Source organism: Formica exsecta, unplaced genomic scaffold (assembly GCF_003651465.1).
Source record: "Formica exsecta isolate Colony F162 unplaced genomic scaffold, ASM365146v1 scaffold1414, whole genome shotgun sequence".
NCBI classification, from domain to species: domain Eukaryota; kingdom Metazoa; phylum Arthropoda; class Insecta; order Hymenoptera; family Formicidae; genus Formica; species Formica exsecta.
Genome location: NW_021848743.1, coordinates 196,692 through 214,598, shown reverse-complemented (window position 1 = coordinate 214,598; position 17,907 = coordinate 196,692). Strand labels below are relative to the sequence as shown.

The window sequence follows — 17,907 nt, the reverse complement described above, 5'->3', positions numbered from 1 at the left end:
CCATTAAAGATAAATCGAGGTTACGTAACATACGAGAGAAACAAATGCAGTAACATAGTAACATATAATTTTTTATATTAACTTTTTACAAAACTCCTCACAACATATTATCTTTATAACATGACTTCTTTTTATTGCTTCTAATTTAAAAAAGTTTTGAAAACAAATAGAATATACAACGTGAAGCGTAAAAATTATATTTAATTTAATATATTTTAATTACATTCAACTCTCTTTTTCAAATGACAAATGGATGCAAAAATAAATTTATAATTTTTTTGTCTGTAACTGACACTTTTTTGTAAAAAAAGTTTGATGATATTGTCAATATAATGGATTTTTTCAATATAAAGACAGCGCGTTTGAATTACACAACATCGCTTTTCCATGTAAAGCCATATTTTTGTCTCACAAATACAGAACTCACGCATGTATATTTTTGTTAAAATCACAATTTCGAATTAAGTCACGCACCACCGGTGCGAGAAACGATGATGTAAAATTCTATATTTTACAGCGTACATTGGAGTTTCAAAAAATCAATAGTTGTGTTATCGCGATATAGTTGAGAGGAAGAGAGAAAGAAAGAGAAGGGCTACTTTTTTGGGACGGAAATTGTATGCCAATCTCGCGAGACAATTACTATGAATGTAGCCAGGTCAAAACGGTATCTTTGCGTATTCCGTCGATCGATAGCCCATCAAAGCGATTAAGCTACTACTCTTCAATCAGTTTTCCATTTGCATCGACAGTGCTTTTTCCGGACAATAGGATAGATTACTTTTTCAGGTGGCTTACTCGATACTGATAAAGGGACATTCGATTCGAAGTGACGTGCGAAAATGATCGATAAGTTAATACGCTCTTTAATCGTGTAAGAAAATCGAAAGTAAATTTGAAATTGAGATTTTGATCATTATGTTATGTCTTTTTTTGTCTTCTATAAAATATAATATTTATCATGATGCGTATATATCATTTGTCACTCCGTGGAATGATCGTAAAACTCATTGTAAAACGGAATAGAAACTATATTGGAAATTTCATGCTAGATTTTCGATTGGTTGAATTATTTTATCTTATCTTTCTAGCTGAAATTTCCCCCTCATATTGAAATATACAACATTAGATGTGGACATATTTTCCATCAAGAATGCTTAAGACATTGGCTTCAGCAGTAAGTTTTTGATAAATAATTATATCTTTTTCTAAGTCTAATTCTTCTTTCCATGCCTGTAATACAGGGTTTGAGGGTTTTATATATATATATATATATATATATATATATATAACGAATAAGCTAATACTTTGCTTATTTTATCTATAATCTACATCATTATCGATGATAACTATTGATTAGAAATCCCGAAAGAAGCAGACTCCGAAAAAGTTCTTTAAATACATCGTTCCTTTTTCTGTTGTATTTTTTTTCATTGTTCTCTTGACGAATGCATGATTGATGTTCACCGATTGGAAACAATAAACAATATTGATCCTCTTGATTGAATCTTCTTATAGAAAAAGAAGAGTTCAACTAAACAGAAACGCCAATCATCCGAAAGCTCCACGGATAGGTACGTTGCTATATCGTTTCATTTCTTTTTTCTTTTTAATTTGTGCACATGTATATTATTGATTTTTATTTTACAAATACTTGGCAAACTATTGGTAAATATTTTCGTAACGCTTATTTGCTTGAATCACTGTTTTCTTTAATTTCTGATTCGATATGGATCGATTACAGCTCTGTGGAAAAACCGAAAAAGTCTACGAAACATGAGAAAAATATTGCGGTGGACAAGGCGTCTAGAAACGAGATTTCCGAAAATGTCGCGATTTCCTCGCGAGAACCTCCTTCTCGATCGACCCGATCGCCGAAACGTGCGGACCGAACAATATCTCGAAACGAGACCCCGCCGTTGCCGCCATCGTCTACTAAATCAAAGAAAGACTCTCCGTCAAAGAAAAGCATGGCGGAGAAACGGGATAAGTCGCCAGTTAGCCACAACAGAAGTTCCCCGCCATTGCAGAAACGACACAGATCATCCTCTAGAAGCAGGGGCGATAGAGGAGGAGGAGGTGGTGGTGGTGGTAGTGGTGGTGGAGGAGGAGGAGGAGGAGGAAGATCTCCTAGGAGGTATTCGAGGTCGCGTCGCGCGAGTCCGTCTCCCAAACGAAGATGGGGATATTCCAGATCGCCCAGGAGGCACAGTAGATACTCCACATCTAGGAGCAGAAGTCGCTCCAGGTACGATCGTTACGGATCTTCCCGCAGGAGGCCCACATCACCCTCGACGAGGCGTAGAGAGGCCGATTCTCGACGTAGATCGCGCTCACCGAGGCGACATCAACGTCGACGGTCCCGATCACGATCCACCTTGAGCTATTCGCCGGTGAGAAAGAATCCAGAGCGTTACAGGGACATCCTGGAAGACCGAAAGCAGCGGCAGGATCAGAAGAGGAAAACAAAGAGCAATAAGATAAAGTCGCGTTCGACATCGCGAAGCAGGAGAACACAACAGATAGCGGTCGCGCCTAGGGTGAGTCTGAGGTCGTCGAGCGAAGATGAAGCTGATCTAGCGGATGACGAACAACCTGGCAAGCAACAGCAACAGCAGCAAGAAGAAGACGAAGAGAGGACGAGAATTATAGAACTAAACACTTTGAAACGATTGCAGAGCGGATTAGCAGCGAAGGCGCGGGAGAAAGAAGGTGAGAAGGTGATCACTCCCGTAAAGATCAAGATTGAGAGGCGAGAAGACAGTGTGTTAGATATCGCTCTGCCGAATGAACCGCATCGCGCCACCAGCTTTACCTCTTTACCTCTCACCCGCGAGGAGGCAGCGATCAAAATTAGATCGCCGAGCGAGTCACCACCGCCATTGCCCTTACCTCAGTGGAGAGAAGGCTTCCGATCATTCAATCGCCTGTATCCAGCAGGTCGCCCTCGCCAGCTTTACCTCTCACCCGCGAGGAGGCAGCGATCAAAATTAGATCGCCGAGCGAGTCACCACCGCCATTGCCCTTACCTCAGCAATCCAGTGGAGAGAAGGTTGATTCCGCACCTTCTGGCGGCGTGAAGATCAAAATGAATCGTCGATCATCGAGATCGCCAAATTTCTCCGGCAAGAAAGACTTGACGCCGATCGCGTCATCGAGGAAAGAGCACGTATCCAAGAGTAAATCGTCTTCTCGTTCTCCCGTGCCGACGATTATATCCAGAGAGGAAAACACGACGATGAAACTGCGTTCGCCAAGCGAATCACCGCCGCCATTGCCGAGCGTTTCACTAGCTAGATCAAATCAGCGTTCGAGGACGCCGAAGAAAAGCAAATCCTATTCTAGATCGGCGTCGAGATCGTGCACGAGGTCACCGTCCGTGAATAAAGCGAGATCTTCCAGATCTCCGTTCGGAGACAAGAAATCGCGATCCCGTTCACGGGGCAAAAAATCGGCCTCGCCTGATCGGCGACGATCGATCTCCAGATCGGTCTCTAGGACGAAAAAATCGTCACCCAAAACAAGAACGAAACGCTCATCTCGATCGAGGTCTTCCTCGACGGAATCGAAGCGTACAAGCGCGTCGAGATCGCCCTCGAGATGCAAGAAATCCGCTTCGCGATCCAGAAGCAGGAATCGATCGTTATCAAAGAGAAGATCCCGCAGCCGCTCCTCTCTGTCAAAGAACTCTAGAAGCAGATCGCTATCGCAGAAGAGGTCGCGCAGCCGTTCGCTGTCCAAGAAATCCAAGAGTCGCTCGCGATCGGCGTCGAGAACATCCAGGGACAAGGAGAAACGCAGCCGTACAAGGAGCAGTTCGCGTTCTTCCGTTCGGTAAGCCTGGTACTTAGCTGGCGATATGTTTGACGAGTGCTCATTAATAAAATTATTTAAATTTATAAAAACGGGACTACTAAATAATCAGTAAATCTTATCTTTCTTCAGCTCGAGACATAGTCGAAGCAGAAGCTTTTCCAGCTCGTCAAGATCATCGAGCAGCGCCTCCAGTCGATCGTCTCGTTCCAGTTCTAGTAGTTCTGCCTCCACTAGATCACGCTCGCCGTCTATACCCCGACGTCACGGTTCACCCAGCTTCCTCGACAGACGTCGCATCACAAGGTAGGTATTGCAAGCGTATACATTATTATTGTCGTGGTAGTTTTATATATATTTACCACGCACTCTACATGCGCGCGCGCGCGCGCGCGTTCACTGAGCTCGTGAGTCTATCACAGTAATCGTAGATTTTAATTTGTCACTGTATCAGTTGTACACTTTTTTTAATTTACGTTTTTCAATTTTCCTTTATTAAAGTTTTGTTATTATAATTAAAATCGTTATACATTATCGTATTATTACCTTATTACAATCATGAAAAGAAGAAATGCTACTAAAATAGTTTTTCAAGAAAAATTATTCAAAGTTTAGTGAAAAAAAGATGATCAGAAAAAATTCTTTTTCAACGAAAAACGGTCACGTTTGTCTCGATTTCGGCTTTCGATATGCTAATATTGTGTTTATTGTGTCCTACAGGGACAGATCGAGGGACAGACATAGAAGATAGAGTTATGGCTTCGCACAGCATACATATATATAAATATATACAGTAATAAGAAAAGTCTGAATATAGACTTTATATATAAATAATTAATACTTTGACCGTCAGGGACCGATTAATAATATCCTAAGTATTATTTAAACGCGATACGTACCTAATAACATTTTCCTTCATACAGTTGTAAGTTTTTTAACGCAAAGTAATTAATGCATTGTAATTAATGCTCTTTGCCACCGTCTGGGCAATCCATATGCATATCGTTGGATCCGCAATGTCGACATTTGGTGTGAATGAAAATGTTCGTACGATCAAAGTGGCCCTGCATTGGTCAAAGTATTAAACGACGCGATAATATAATTGATGGATATAATTATAATATGCCGATAGAGAGGTTTAATCGAAGTTGACAAATTTATTTGACAAATGTAATAGTGTGAAAGCGTAAAAACTTTTATGTAAACTATGACCAAATATTATCTCTCTCGCAACCGTATAAAAATAATCGTAATTATTCACAATTTCGCTCGTAGAATATTAACTTAGCTTATAGATGATCTTTCATTTCGCGTACTTCTAGATTTTTCATTTGTAAGATTTTTTTTCCTTTCTCTATCCCTCCTCCCCTCCCTTCGTCTTTCTCTTAATCAATTCACTCGTAGCTCGATCTACGAATATATCGTGTGTAGATTATAGCATGCGTGTATGTTTTAAATATTGTAAATTGAATTGTTTTCACACAGTAGGAGAGAGATAGGATTACTTTTATTTTATTATCAATCGCAAAATAAAAGATCTATCAACAGATAAACTTTTTTTTCTTCGTTATAATTTCTCAATTATAAGTTTCTTAGTTTTTTTGTTATATTTTTACGGTTTACGAGTGTTTCTCGCCCTGCTGAATTCTTCAGAGAAACATTTCGCAGACACAGGTGAGTTATTACATTTTTATTTTGTGAAGGACACCTCCTTGTCTCCTATTTCTTTATAGCTTGCTTAATTAATTTTTGTCACGCTGCATGTATGCATTCTATTAATATCTGTTTTACTTTTTACAATGATAACCGAATTTTCATTATCCACATGTAGATTAATCGACATATAATTAATAAGTGTTATTTCTAATAATTGACCATCATTGCGTGTTACTAATTATCATGATTATTAAAAATACTTGAACTTACATTATTAAATTGTAAATTTGTATTAAGTATCCAATAATCTTTTATTATATCTTATATATATCATCATAATCATAATTATTGATTTTATTATAATTATTTATAACTATTATCGTTGCCATTCGTAATTAACTTGATTCTCTCTAACACACAGGACAATATAATATTTTTCTATTTCTCGCTCTTTCAAGATTAACATCTGTATTTTCAAATAACACAGCTTTCCTTTTACAGAGAGGGAGAGAGATTGCGATATACTAATATATGTTTTCGTTTTAGTGCGAGGAAACGTCCAATTCCGTATCATCGACCCACACCGACGCCACCCTCGTCGCCGAGTAGCAGCAGACATAGCAATTGCTCCAGTACGCGTCATCGATCTAGTTGTTCCGCGAGTCGCAGTTCGTCTTACACGCGTTAAGACACGCGTTGTATAAATTCCTGATCTCGGAAGCCGATATTCCTCCTCGTATACTGGACTCGGAGCGGCGTAGCCCTGATCCTTTACCTGACTCGGAACCATCGAGTTTTTTCGCTAATTGATTCTCGAATGATATTAATTTAAATATGAAAATGCTGGGTTTTGTATGGAAGGGGTCGAAAAATGTTCCCAGAAGACGAGTTAAGGCTCTGTTAGGTTTTTTTTTTTTTTCTGCAACGACAGATTGCATCGGGTGTCCCGTAACGCAGGCACATGTAATTACTTTTTGCGAAACTCTGAAAGTCGTTCTTTTTCTCTCAGGTATTATTCGAATGGCGTGTTATTTAATGGATTTAATTTCACGTGTTTAATAGAAAGGAATTAATTTTTGAATGGAAACGCCATCCCGAGCATAGTGCATAAGTATGAATCCGCGTTGCATTTATTCATTTTTTCTTACAACACAAAGTATCATTCAACCGACTTTCCATTCATAAAAAAAAATAGTTGCAAACGTCGGTATATTCTTCGTCGTATTGATATCATCCACTTAGATGATCTTTCTATCGGGAAAGATATTGACATTTCTCGATCAATTTGCTATTTATTTCAGAATTTTCATTTTCGAGCGCGTTATAATTCTACGATCATCTAGTTTAATATTAACAAAATATCGCGGAGGAAATTGAATATCAATGTAGATTTTAATGTATTATACTCTCTCTCCCCTTCTAGTCGAACAAACTCGTATTAAAATGGTGCAGCAGCTTTGTCTAATCTTCTAACAATTTTCTCTAGAGAAGATTTTTAATTTAAAGTAAAGAGATTCGAAACAAACATACAGAACATGCAAGATAAGAGGATATTTTAATAACAAATACGAGAATTCTCTTCCTCTCTCCATAAAATGAAATTTTTGTATAATATTCGCCTCTCAATCTTTAAAAATGTAAAATTCTATTCAGAGTTTTTGGCGAATCGCTTCCAAATTACGCTAGTCACACAATTCGCTCACACTTATGTAAATGTGAATAATAGCAGAGAAAGATCTCTAGTGTAGCGTCCTTTGCTAGTCACTTGTGTGTAATATTTTGATATATAGTTTAGCGATCATTCAAGTATTTATTTGTGCAATTGTTTTTCAAGTGACGCTACAACACAAACTCTTAAACTCGTCAACGAATCTCGTGGATCAAGACCTCTTTAGATTATCTATAATTCGCGACAAAATTCGAGATATAATTCTATTTATAAATTTTATGTATCGTGTAATGCAGAAAACACTTGAACACGTAAAATACATACAAATGAAAATATATATCAGGATATCTGTTAAAACATGTGATCTATATAAAATCAGAAATAAAATTCTGTCTTGATTTTTATCGCGAATTATAGACCGTTTAAAGGGGCCTTTAAAATTTTATATATTCATAATTTATTTAGTGCAATGTTACAATTTGTTTTTTTTTTGTACATAGTCAAATTCTTTCGGAAAATTTTTCTGAAACAATTCGAGTCCTTTGCGTGATATCTATAGGCCATATTGAACCCTTAAGGGTCATATTTGACCTATTACTCTTTTTCTCTCACGGTTTCTATGCATATTTTGTTTTACTTTTTTTTTTCATTCTTACATTTTTTATCTTCAGATTTATAATTTTAGTTGATATATATAGGAATTATAAAAAATGGTCTCTAAGTGACTCTCTCTAAAATGCTCTCTAAAAATAATTTATTAATATTTGCACAAATTTGATGGCCTCCTGGACATAACGAAAAGATTTCAAGAAACACACGACATGCAAAGAACAATTCCAAACACGCAAAGGATTAATATATCCTAGCTCAATAATATGTATAATATATCAAATTTATTTATTTATTTATTTATTTTATAGAGCAAATCTCTTAGTTTTAGTGACCATGGTATGTAATACTGAGGTCTCCTTTTACACGCGATATTCGCAATTTGAAAAAAATACTCTAGTCATAGGAAGGTGTTGTCTCCGGAACCTGTAATTGAGGCCAGGCAGCAGCGTACCAAAAAGACAATTAGAACTACTAGTCTCGACGTGCGATTACGCGAAGTTAAGTCTCGAAGATATATGTATAGGGTTATAAAAAAAGATCTCCATACTCTTGGAAAGTCTACGTCGCGTTTACAATTAGATAGAAAAACTATATGTAGCGCTAGTTCTCACACTCGTAAACGACTGATTCCTTTTTAATGAAGAATCTCTCCGATCATTGATATTGGGTCATATTATACATATGAAATGTTGGAATAGGTACGACTTTATGAAAATTATTCTCAATTCGTAATCCTTTCTACATTCTTAAATCTTTTCTTAAAATAATTTCGTATTCTAAGGAATGCAAAAGATATTTCAAAAATCTTTTCGTTTACATACATTTTACTTTGGTTTTCTTAAATTATTGATTGAAAATTATTCATGTATGTAAAATGAACATTTCATATGCCTAATAATCTAATAACTATTCGATCAGCTGTTGAACTCCTATTATAGCGTAGTGTTCTTCGCATTTGAATATAGTTTCTCCAGTACGACGATTGTGTGATCGTTCCTTCCTTATTCATTTCCAAATATGCAGCAAAGTGTGGGAAAAATTAAATTCGCAAACAACGTTTGTCATACATTTTGCAATTATTTATAAATATTTTCGAAATGCCATTTGTGGATGTATTGAAAAATGGTGTGCGAAGAAACTAATTTCAAAACTCAAATCACATCTTCAGAGCAGAGAACTCTGATCTCACAAGTTCATCATCTTGTTGAGAGGAACACAATGTGGCTTTTGTGAATCCGATGTCTGTATCCGCTTATGATTTACAGCCATCGAATGTTACTGTCTCGTTAAAATGAAAGAAATTCGGATATTATATCTGTAATATACTCTGTATTGTTGTTGTGTGATTAAATCGAAAATCTTAAACACATACATGTCATATTTTGTTGTTGAAAACTTCCATATCTTATAAAAGTATATAGATGATTGTAAAATGCGATTATACAATTGATATATCATGGCTGACAATATAGATAAAATTAAAAATATACATAAAAATGATAAATAAACGTTGATATTCATTAAGTTCGGAAATATATCAGTGAAATATGATACTCCAATATTAGAAGAAGGAAGAATAATAATATAATTGATAAAAAATATAATTTTAAAAGAGGAAAATTATGTAATAAAAGTAAATTCCTATATAAATAAATAAAACAGTTGGCATGTAAATCTTTATATTTTTTATTTGTATATATATTCTCTTGTATCTATCAATACATCTATATAATTGCAAAAAAATATTAATTTCGCTTATGTGAATGTAGATCATGCAGATCAATATATTCTATATACTTTTTAGATAAACATTAACAAATTCTAACTGGAATGTATTATGTTTGCTGTACATATAAAAAAAGCACGTATAAAAACAGTATATCAACATATTTTTTGCATGTACTTACTATACAAAAATATCTATAACAATAATTGCAATAGATCGTATTTTTTTACTTCTCTTTTGAAGCTTTCGCTCTCTTATTTGCGAGATAAATAATCCACGCGAAACCGACGAGATTTACCATTAAGACCCTCAACTAGAAAATCAAATAAAACAATTAATAGATTCCTATATTTTTAGTCAGTTTTTAACATAAATTTTATAAACAATTTCAGTATTATAGAAGAAAGATTAATATAAATAATAAGAAATAAATAAAAAGAATGCATAGAGGAAAGATTTTCAGTAATATAAGTACAAATAATTTCATATAAATAAAAAAATTATTCACAAACTTGTATAAATAGAAAAAAAATTACTAATTAAAAATAAGAAATAATTAAAGTTTAATTATAAAAAAGAAATCTAATCTAAAAATAAAAGAATGTCAAAAAGTATTGTGATAGAATAACATATGAATATAGAATAACATTACCATTGGCGGAACATATTTTATATTGATATATTGGAACAGCGTCAAGTATTTCAAATTATCCCTCAATGTTGGCAAATATAATTTCTGCATCTGAATAATTGCCGCTCGATGTGAATTACCCTGCAAATAGATCACGATTTAGCATTAAAATGCAAACTAATAGTTTTTGTTAAATCAAGTGTTGCCTAATAATTATTTAATCCATTTGATTTGCTGTAGACTTTAATTTACTTACAATTAATTACAACTATTAAATTGTTTGTTAAGATTATTCACAACAGTATAAAATGTGAAAATTTGTAAAAACTGCTATCAGTCTATGATTTCTATACCTCAAAGATGGAAAGCATGTAGAGCGTAAGTGCCAGGTAACATGGCGTATAAAGGAGTCTTTCTATCAATAATATTCCCAGAGGATGTTTCACGAGTAATGGCACAAATGTGTAAAAGTAATGAGGCACTGGTCCTCCAAAGAACAGACTACAAGAATATTTGTGGATGAAAATACACTTTTGAATTCTTAAAATCTGCTTCATTAGAAATGTAAACAACATCTATAGTCTACCCAAACAGAGCGAAAGTCAGGACACTGTCTTCATTAAGCTGCCTGCCGGACAATTTCTGAGATACTATATTCCCAAGGGCTGCAATAATGCAACTGAAAATAATACAAATGTATTTATTAATACGAATAAATATATGTATTAATAAATGTTTAATATATTGAAAAGCATATTTTTTAAAATATACATCACAAGTGTATCTAGTTAAAAATTGTTATCAGAATTTGTTATCAAATTGTATATATCAGAAGTATATAATTAAAAATTATAATTGCCAATTATAATAATGCATATATTAATTATGTATATATTACATAATCAATACAATTCTGCTGCTTTGGTTTTACCTAGTTATAGCTTTTGTTTTCAAGGGACTGACGTAAAGCCGCTGTAAATAAGCACCAAGGAGATTGTAAATGATATTGGCTGGCTTGGAAAGCGACATTTTCTCGAATCAGGTATCTCGATCTGGACTTGAATCTAACAGAAGCGATTCGTATGATGATTCGCAAAATTGATTCGAGTATAATATATATACCAAAGTGCACACTGTTTACTTTTTGCGATTAATCGTCGATAATAAGTTGGTTCTAAAAGAGTGGACGACGCACATATCTTGGACAAAAATTGGATTTTGTTTTATATATATGTATTAAGTAATTATATTCTGATTCCTTTATATAAAGGATACACAGTAAATATAAAATATTGAACTGGAATACAAATTTTGTACGGTATGTGTATAGATCTAGATAACACTGCAGAAAATTTGCGAGAAGCATGTAATGGCTTCTCTCTGGTATAACGTGACATAACCTGTACGCAGATTAAAATAATCGTAAACAATTATAACGCAAATGATTATAATTGCAATATTGACTTTTAATTAGAATTTTTTAATACTTGTTATCATATATTGCTAATAATTATCTTTTTTTGCAGCTTGATTGCACTTGAATTTGTACGTAATACAGTATTGTATTTGTACGTAATACAGTACGTAATAAATTGCATATAAAATGCCACAGGGAAAGCTCAAAGTTAAAACAAAATTACCAGCATCGGTAAAGACAAAGGCCAATAAAGTTAAAAAAGGCCCTGCCATCCAAAAACGTGGAAGTAAGTAATAATAAAACTTTTAGAGTCGATTTACAAATGTTATAATATTACTAATACTGAAATTAATATAATAATATACTATGGTGTTTCTGACTTTTTAAAAGATGCTCCAGTGCAGCCAAAGAAAACAAGATTGCAGGAGGCGCAAAAGTTAAAGAAAATGATTTCGAAAGCAGTGAACACTACCATAGAAGATGAATTGCGAGAGAAAGCCATGGAGGGAAGGAAAACCCTTGCGAAGAAAAATGCTTCCAACTCACAAAAAAAATGATATATTGATTATGTATGTATTAATATATTGTATATAATAATAAAATAGTGTTATACATTTTATACAAATTATTTAAATCATTGAACAACAAAAGAAAAGAACAAAATTTTTTTTCTTTTATTTATTATGTATTAGGCTGTATTAGCTTATATTTAAATAATGCTTATAAATTATTGACAAATAAACTCAACGATTAAACCGAATACTTTTTCTATCAGAATAAATATTAATTAATAATAATTATCTGATTTACAAAGAAATATTATACAGGACGCTCTGTAGCACCGTGCCCTTTGTACTTTTGAAATAATTTTAACATAATTTATATCAGAACAAAAATAACTTCATATTGTCATTTTATCATCTTTTCACAATAAAGTACACAAAGGTTAATTTAACGGTTGTAAGTTAAAGTATTATATATTAGTATTCTTCCTAAAATACTTTGTCACATACTCTACCCCTTGCGAAGAAAAATGCTTCCAACTCACAAAAAAAATGATATATTGATTATGTATGTATTAATATATTGTATATAATAATAAAATAGTGTTATACATTTTATACAAATTATTTATATCATTGAAAAACAAAAGAAAAGAACAAAATTTTTTTTCTTTTATTTATTATGTATTAGGCTGTATTAGCTTATATTTAAATAATGCTTATAAATTATTGACAAATAAACTCAACGATTAAACCGAATACTTTTTCTATCAGAATAAATATTAATTAATAATAATTATCTGATTTACAAAGAAATATTATACAGGACGCTCTGTAGCACCGTGCCCTTTGTACTTTTGAAATAATTTTAACATAATTTATATCAGAACAAAAATAACTTCATATTGTCATTTTATCATCTTTTCACAATAAAGTACACAAAGGTTAATTTAACGGTTGTAAGTTAAAGTATTATATATTAGTATTCTTCCTAAAATACTTTGTCACATACTCTAAATCACAATGTATTAAGGCCACTGTAGGCATCATAGCACTCGATTTTTCTGGTTCTCGAAAAACTTCTTTCGAGATATTTTTACGGAGAAGCGACCTGAAATTTAAAGATTTATGTGACAAATCCCAAAACAGAGAGAAATGCTAAAATGAAAAGATTAGAAGCATTCAGATTTGAATATTTACCACTAATAAGTGTCCACTCTGTCGATTCTTACTGATTGCTGGAGTGGTACCAGTTCTAACTTCAATGACTCCTTCTTTACCACTGACTAGTTTGTGGGATACACTGTGATTTGATATTGTAAATTTAGTAAAAATAAAATTAATCAAAGCAATTAGTTAAATTAAATTTTCAATAGCCCAAATGTCTATATTAATTTCTCTAATTATTTGAACTTTGTCTAGAATATAAAGGAATATAGTGATAAATATAATGCATAAAAGTTTCTAAAATACTTACGATTCGGTATTGACAATTTTTAGAATATTTGGATTACTAGTAATATTGATCGCTTTTGTTAAAGCTTCTATTATATGCGGAACTTCCAAGATCAAGTCGCCCTATATAAAGTAGAAATGCATAAAAATATCATATATAATTTATTTTCTTATATTTATTGATTTTAAAAATCATTTATTCTAGTCTAAAATTGTATTGTTCTTACTTGGAATTTAGTTCATTCTAATTATAATTATTAATTACTAAATTCTTCACTCTCAAAAAATTTCGTATTATATTATAGATGAGTTTATGATATATATTTATTTATGCAAACTTTTTTATTTTATTATTAATTTGGAATTTCTGTATGTTAATTTAAAATATTAGGATTTAGTAAAATTCAAGGACAAAAACCTTATCCTTCTTCAATTCCGGTGGTATCCTAACGATGAGTAAATTATCGGATTCCCCGGTGACGACTAGTTCCTCAATAGCTTTGTAAGGCAGACGATGCTTAAGCTTGAAGGTCTTAAGTGTATCAAGGATGTACACTGCGTTCTCCGTTAAAATGAGCACTCTCTCGCGCGGTTTATAACCGTGTCGATCGTATTTAATGACGGGAGTTGCGTACTGAAAAGTGGCGATTTCAATTTAAGCTTCCAATTTCTTGGGCCAGTTTCAAATTCTTGTAAAAAAAGTATATCTAAATACTATAAAACTTATTTACAGAATTATTTTTACCTTTATGCTTTCTCCGGAAGGTAGAATATTATTGATAAAGCTCTGTCGTAGCGCTTTATGCTCCGCACCAAGACGATCGGTTAGGAATCTCGGACCTAAACTCTTTGCGTAGGATTTCTTTTTACCCTTGAACAAAGACTCCGCGAGAATCTTCAATTTGAAATGTTCTTTATCCTCTTTGCTCAACGCCATCCGGTAACAACGCGCTTTCCATCGCTTATACATTATGCGCAAATGCTCTGACGCCTGCCATATCATGTATATATATTTATTATGTTGCATAAAGAGCAAAAAAAGAAAATACTAAAGATAAATTATCTTACAACATATATATGTTGCATTAATTTAATTACATAATTGTAAAAGTAGTTCGTGTTTTATTTTGCAGAGAATTTTTATTTAAGATCGTACCTCTCTGCATGAATACGGGTTTGGCGGCCAATAGTTATTTAAGATGCCTTGTGGTAGTGTTTTCGAGAGTCTAATGAGCCATTGCGATTTCGCCAATTCGATAAATGCCATATTAATCGCGGTAGGCGGTCCATCCCGAGTGATGAAGCCTTCGATAAATCTGTAGCAAATTGAATTTTTTGACATAACAAATATATATAATAAAAATTTATGTATATATGAATTTTAAAACACGAAAATATAGAATGTAAGAAATGTAAAACATATATAAAGTATATTAAATGTAAAATATAAATAAATTGTATTCTCCATATTCGATAAAAGGAAAAGAATTAATGAGAAATACCTGCGAATAGTAATAACCGCTTGTCGTCGCTTTTTCGCTTCGCGTTTCGCGAGCCATCTGCGAATGTATTTCTGGAAAATAATCGCCGCTTCTCGCATCTTCAAGTATTTTCTTCTCGCTAATATGCACTTCCATTTGCTCTGAATAATAGCGGCTATTTCGTGTTTTTTTATTTGGAACGCGTCCTCCGTGTTAAATAATGTTTTAGGAAATCGAATAAATAATTTTGTGCTGGAACATAATTGAAAATCACGGACTTGAATACATTTGTTATTATTGATGATTTATCAAAATTATTTTCATAATTTCCATATTCGATTATTCTGCCAACATATTTATGTGTGCGTATTTAAATTATATATTATAATAAATATTCTAAATCTCTAGTTCTAATATCTAATTTAGAATATACTTTTAGTATAACACAGCCTTACTTGCCCATCCTATATTCATCACGCTCATAACCGAGAGCACATACAAGGACTTGCACGCCATCCTTGGCAGGGCCGTGGTAATTCGGCCAAGTTTCCGAACAGAGGCACTTGTAACGCTGCAAAAATTGCTCATATGGTCTTCGATATGCGAAACCGGCACGCCTCACTCGCAAATTTTCCATCAGTCCCAAGTACTTCACTTGATGCAGCACAATTTTTTCATTGAATTGATCTAAAGAAGCGCAAGTTCGATGAATTTCGGGTGATAATATTCAGTTTTCGATCTTTTTATGGTTTCGCTCGTGTTACTTCCATTTATTCTCTTTCTTTTTATATTTATGTCGAGTACGAAAATTAAAGATAATTTATTTTTATATATTTATTGTATATCTTAAGTTATATATTATCAATTTAAAAAAAAATATTACATATTTCATAGGAAACTACTGCTTCATTTCAATCTCATTTCACATTAGTTTTACTTACTGGGCAGTTTAAAATCGTTGGGTTTGATGCAACGAATGTAAGACGGTTCTTTGCCCATAAGGATCTCGACCAGATTATTCAAGCTGTTTTTAAATTGAGTTATGGCAGTCTCTGGACGTTTCTTACTAGTTAAGTCTTTCACGTCAAATACAGTCTGTAAGAAATAAAAAAATTGCAAACTAGCCAAAAATGTAGAAAACACTCCGGATTAAAGAAAACATCTCCACAAAGAAATAAAAATTATTTCTGCAAATAATTTTTTGATTTTAAAAATGGACAACTTAAAAAATTGATAATTTAGAAATGCTTTCTTTTATAGATTTTACTATAGAAAGTTTTTCCCATGGATGTCAAACTCCTACCTTTGTGATAGAATTCGTCGTGTGCGACATAACTTCACGTAAGTCTCGGAAGAGTAGATCATTATTTTTCTCAAGAAATCCACGTACGTTATACGTTACGTCACCGGCATAATGCACCAATCTGAATTCCTGAAATGTCAAACTTATTTTCAATTTTACACAAGTCGCGCAAAATAATTATCATTAATATCTGATAAAATAAATATTATAAAAAATTAAAATAAATAACAGAAATTTAAATAATTGAGAATAAATAAAATAAATAAACTGAAATAAAATATAATAATTGGAATTTTTGAAGAGATAATATACTTGTCTCTTCAGTGTATTTTGAAATATTATTATTCAATCTTTAATAATTATAAAGTTTATAAATAATTAGTCAAGAATTTCTCTTCTTACGTCTCGGCCCATAATTTTTTGTGTTTGTATATCCGCCTTCTGATGACTGATGTAGTGAGGATGATTGTTTAAATTTACATTTAATTTCTCCAAAAAACTCATATCCGTCGGTTCTCCAGGTCGCAGACACTCCTCATCCATTAAAGATATTATTCCTGCAACGGCAATGATTAATTAACTATAGCGTATAATCACGGATGTGATTGACCGAACTTTATATGCAAACTTTTATAAAGATTCAACCTTTATATTTCTCCTCGATTAAATCACAGATAATTTTATTGTTGAAATATTCTATGTTCTCCCAAGCTATCCCTTCGCGCAAATACTCTTCTTGTTCTGACTTTAGTGTTAACTGGATGAATAACTGTTGTAATTTTTCGTTGCAGAAATTAATGCAGAACTGTTCGAAACTGAAATGATAAATAAATAGTAAGTTACCATTAATTAAAAACATAAGACATAGCATACTTGTAATTGAAAATATCATATTTAGAATAATTAACTTTTATTAAAAAATTATATTTCCCTCAAATAAATATCACGTAATTTAATGTAGAATATAAAAAAAGATATTTAAACAATTATATATGTATAAATATAAAAAATAATATAAAATATAACGTATATACCGTATATTAATATAAAATGTATAAAAATATTAATAAAGACATTAAAAATGTATATAAAATAAAATTTAAAAATTTAGAAATGACTTTTCTTTAAGATTATTATTTGTGACACAATATTTTCAAGCGTAAAATCTGTAATCATATATATATGCTGTTCGATAGTTACCTGTTCTTCTGGAAAATTTCGAAACCGTAAATATCCAAAATACCCATGACCATTTTACGCTGTGGATCAGTCTGGGGCTGCAGCGACTTGTTGAGTCTAGTCACGAGCCAGGTGAATAATCTGTCGTACACGGCCTTCGCCAGCGCGTCTCTCGCATAAATGGCTAATTCCCTATTCAAGGGTGAAACCACTACGTCACCGTGTGCGTCTATGGTACGATGAGTGAACGCCTTTGCCAATACGTTCACGTCGCATCCTAACAACTATTCAATCGACTCATTAGTCGTTTGCATAATCATTTATATTGAAGGATAAATCGAGAGATGATACCATGACATCAACTTTACAAATAGTGATGTCAGAACAATTGTACATAGAAATGATGTTGAAATAGATAATTAAAAATATAAATAATTATGTAATGACATAATAATATATATA

General features: G+C 32.7%; 4 protein-coding genes across 8 annotated transcripts in view; 2 read left to right on the top strand and 2 right to left on the bottom strand.

The window, feature by feature from the left end:
* Positions 1-9,118, top strand: part of LOC115246231 (serine/arginine repetitive matrix protein 2) — a 31,083-nt gene extending 21,965 nt beyond the window's left edge. Inside the window, exons 9-11 of one of the 2 annotated variants that reach the window (XM_029824930.1) lie at positions 2,909-3,834; positions 3,946-4,119; positions 6,016-9,118. In XM_029824930.1, coding sequence (XP_029680790.1) covers positions 2,909-3,834; positions 3,946-4,119; positions 6,016-6,157 — 1,242 coding nt within the window. In that variant the 3' untranslated portion in view covers positions 6,158-9,118. The remainder of the gene's footprint in view (positions 1-2,908; positions 3,835-3,945; positions 4,120-6,015) is intronic. The other variant, XM_029824931.1, reaches the window with a different exon arrangement.
* A 302-nt stretch (positions 9,119-9,420) lies between these two features.
* On the bottom strand, positions 9,421-11,486 carry LOC115246234 (peroxisomal membrane protein 2). Its single transcript, XM_029824936.1, has 6 exons — positions 11,249-11,486; positions 11,039-11,171; positions 10,694-10,786; positions 10,461-10,608; positions 10,129-10,248; positions 9,421-9,789 (listed from the first exon to the last, which is right to left on the bottom strand). Exons 2-6 carry the CDS (start codon positions 11,134-11,136, stop codon positions 9,703-9,705), a joined length of 546 nt encoding a protein of 181 aa, XP_029680796.1. The 5' UTR covers positions 11,137-11,171; positions 11,249-11,486; the 3' UTR covers positions 9,421-9,702.
* LOC115246235 lies at positions 11,279-12,149 on the top strand. Its single transcript, XM_029824937.1, has 3 exons — positions 11,279-11,425; positions 11,634-11,810; positions 11,915-12,149. Exons 2-3 carry the CDS (start codon positions 11,711-11,713, stop codon positions 12,079-12,081), a joined length of 267 nt encoding a protein of 88 aa, XP_029680797.1. The 5' UTR covers positions 11,279-11,425; positions 11,634-11,710; the 3' UTR covers positions 12,082-12,149.
* Positions 12,150-12,696: 547 nt separating this feature from the next.
* LOC115246233 (unconventional myosin IC) overlaps positions 12,697-17,907 on the bottom strand; it is a 21,191-nt gene continuing 15,980 nt past the window's right edge. For all 4 annotated transcript variants that reach the window (XM_029824933.1, XM_029824935.1, XM_029824932.1 and 1 more), the window contains 13 exons: positions 17,467-17,729; positions 16,912-17,081; positions 16,669-16,823; positions 16,267-16,395; positions 15,905-16,058; positions 15,419-15,650; positions 14,985-15,215; positions 14,639-14,798; positions 14,228-14,473; positions 13,901-14,116; positions 13,505-13,605; positions 13,228-13,330; positions 12,697-13,138 (listed from right to left, as the gene is read on the bottom strand). In XM_029824933.1, the coding sequence (XP_029680793.1) occupies positions 13,124-13,138; positions 13,228-13,330; positions 13,505-13,605; positions 13,901-14,116; positions 14,228-14,473; positions 14,639-14,798; positions 14,985-15,215; positions 15,419-15,650; positions 15,905-16,058; positions 16,267-16,395; positions 16,669-16,823; positions 16,912-17,081; positions 17,467-17,729 (2,175 nt within the window). In that variant the 3' untranslated portion in view covers positions 12,697-13,123. The remainder of the gene's footprint in view (positions 13,139-13,227; positions 13,331-13,504; positions 13,606-13,900; positions 14,117-14,227; positions 14,474-14,638; positions 14,799-14,984; positions 15,216-15,418; positions 15,651-15,904; positions 16,059-16,266; positions 16,396-16,668; positions 16,824-16,911; positions 17,082-17,466; positions 17,730-17,907) is intronic.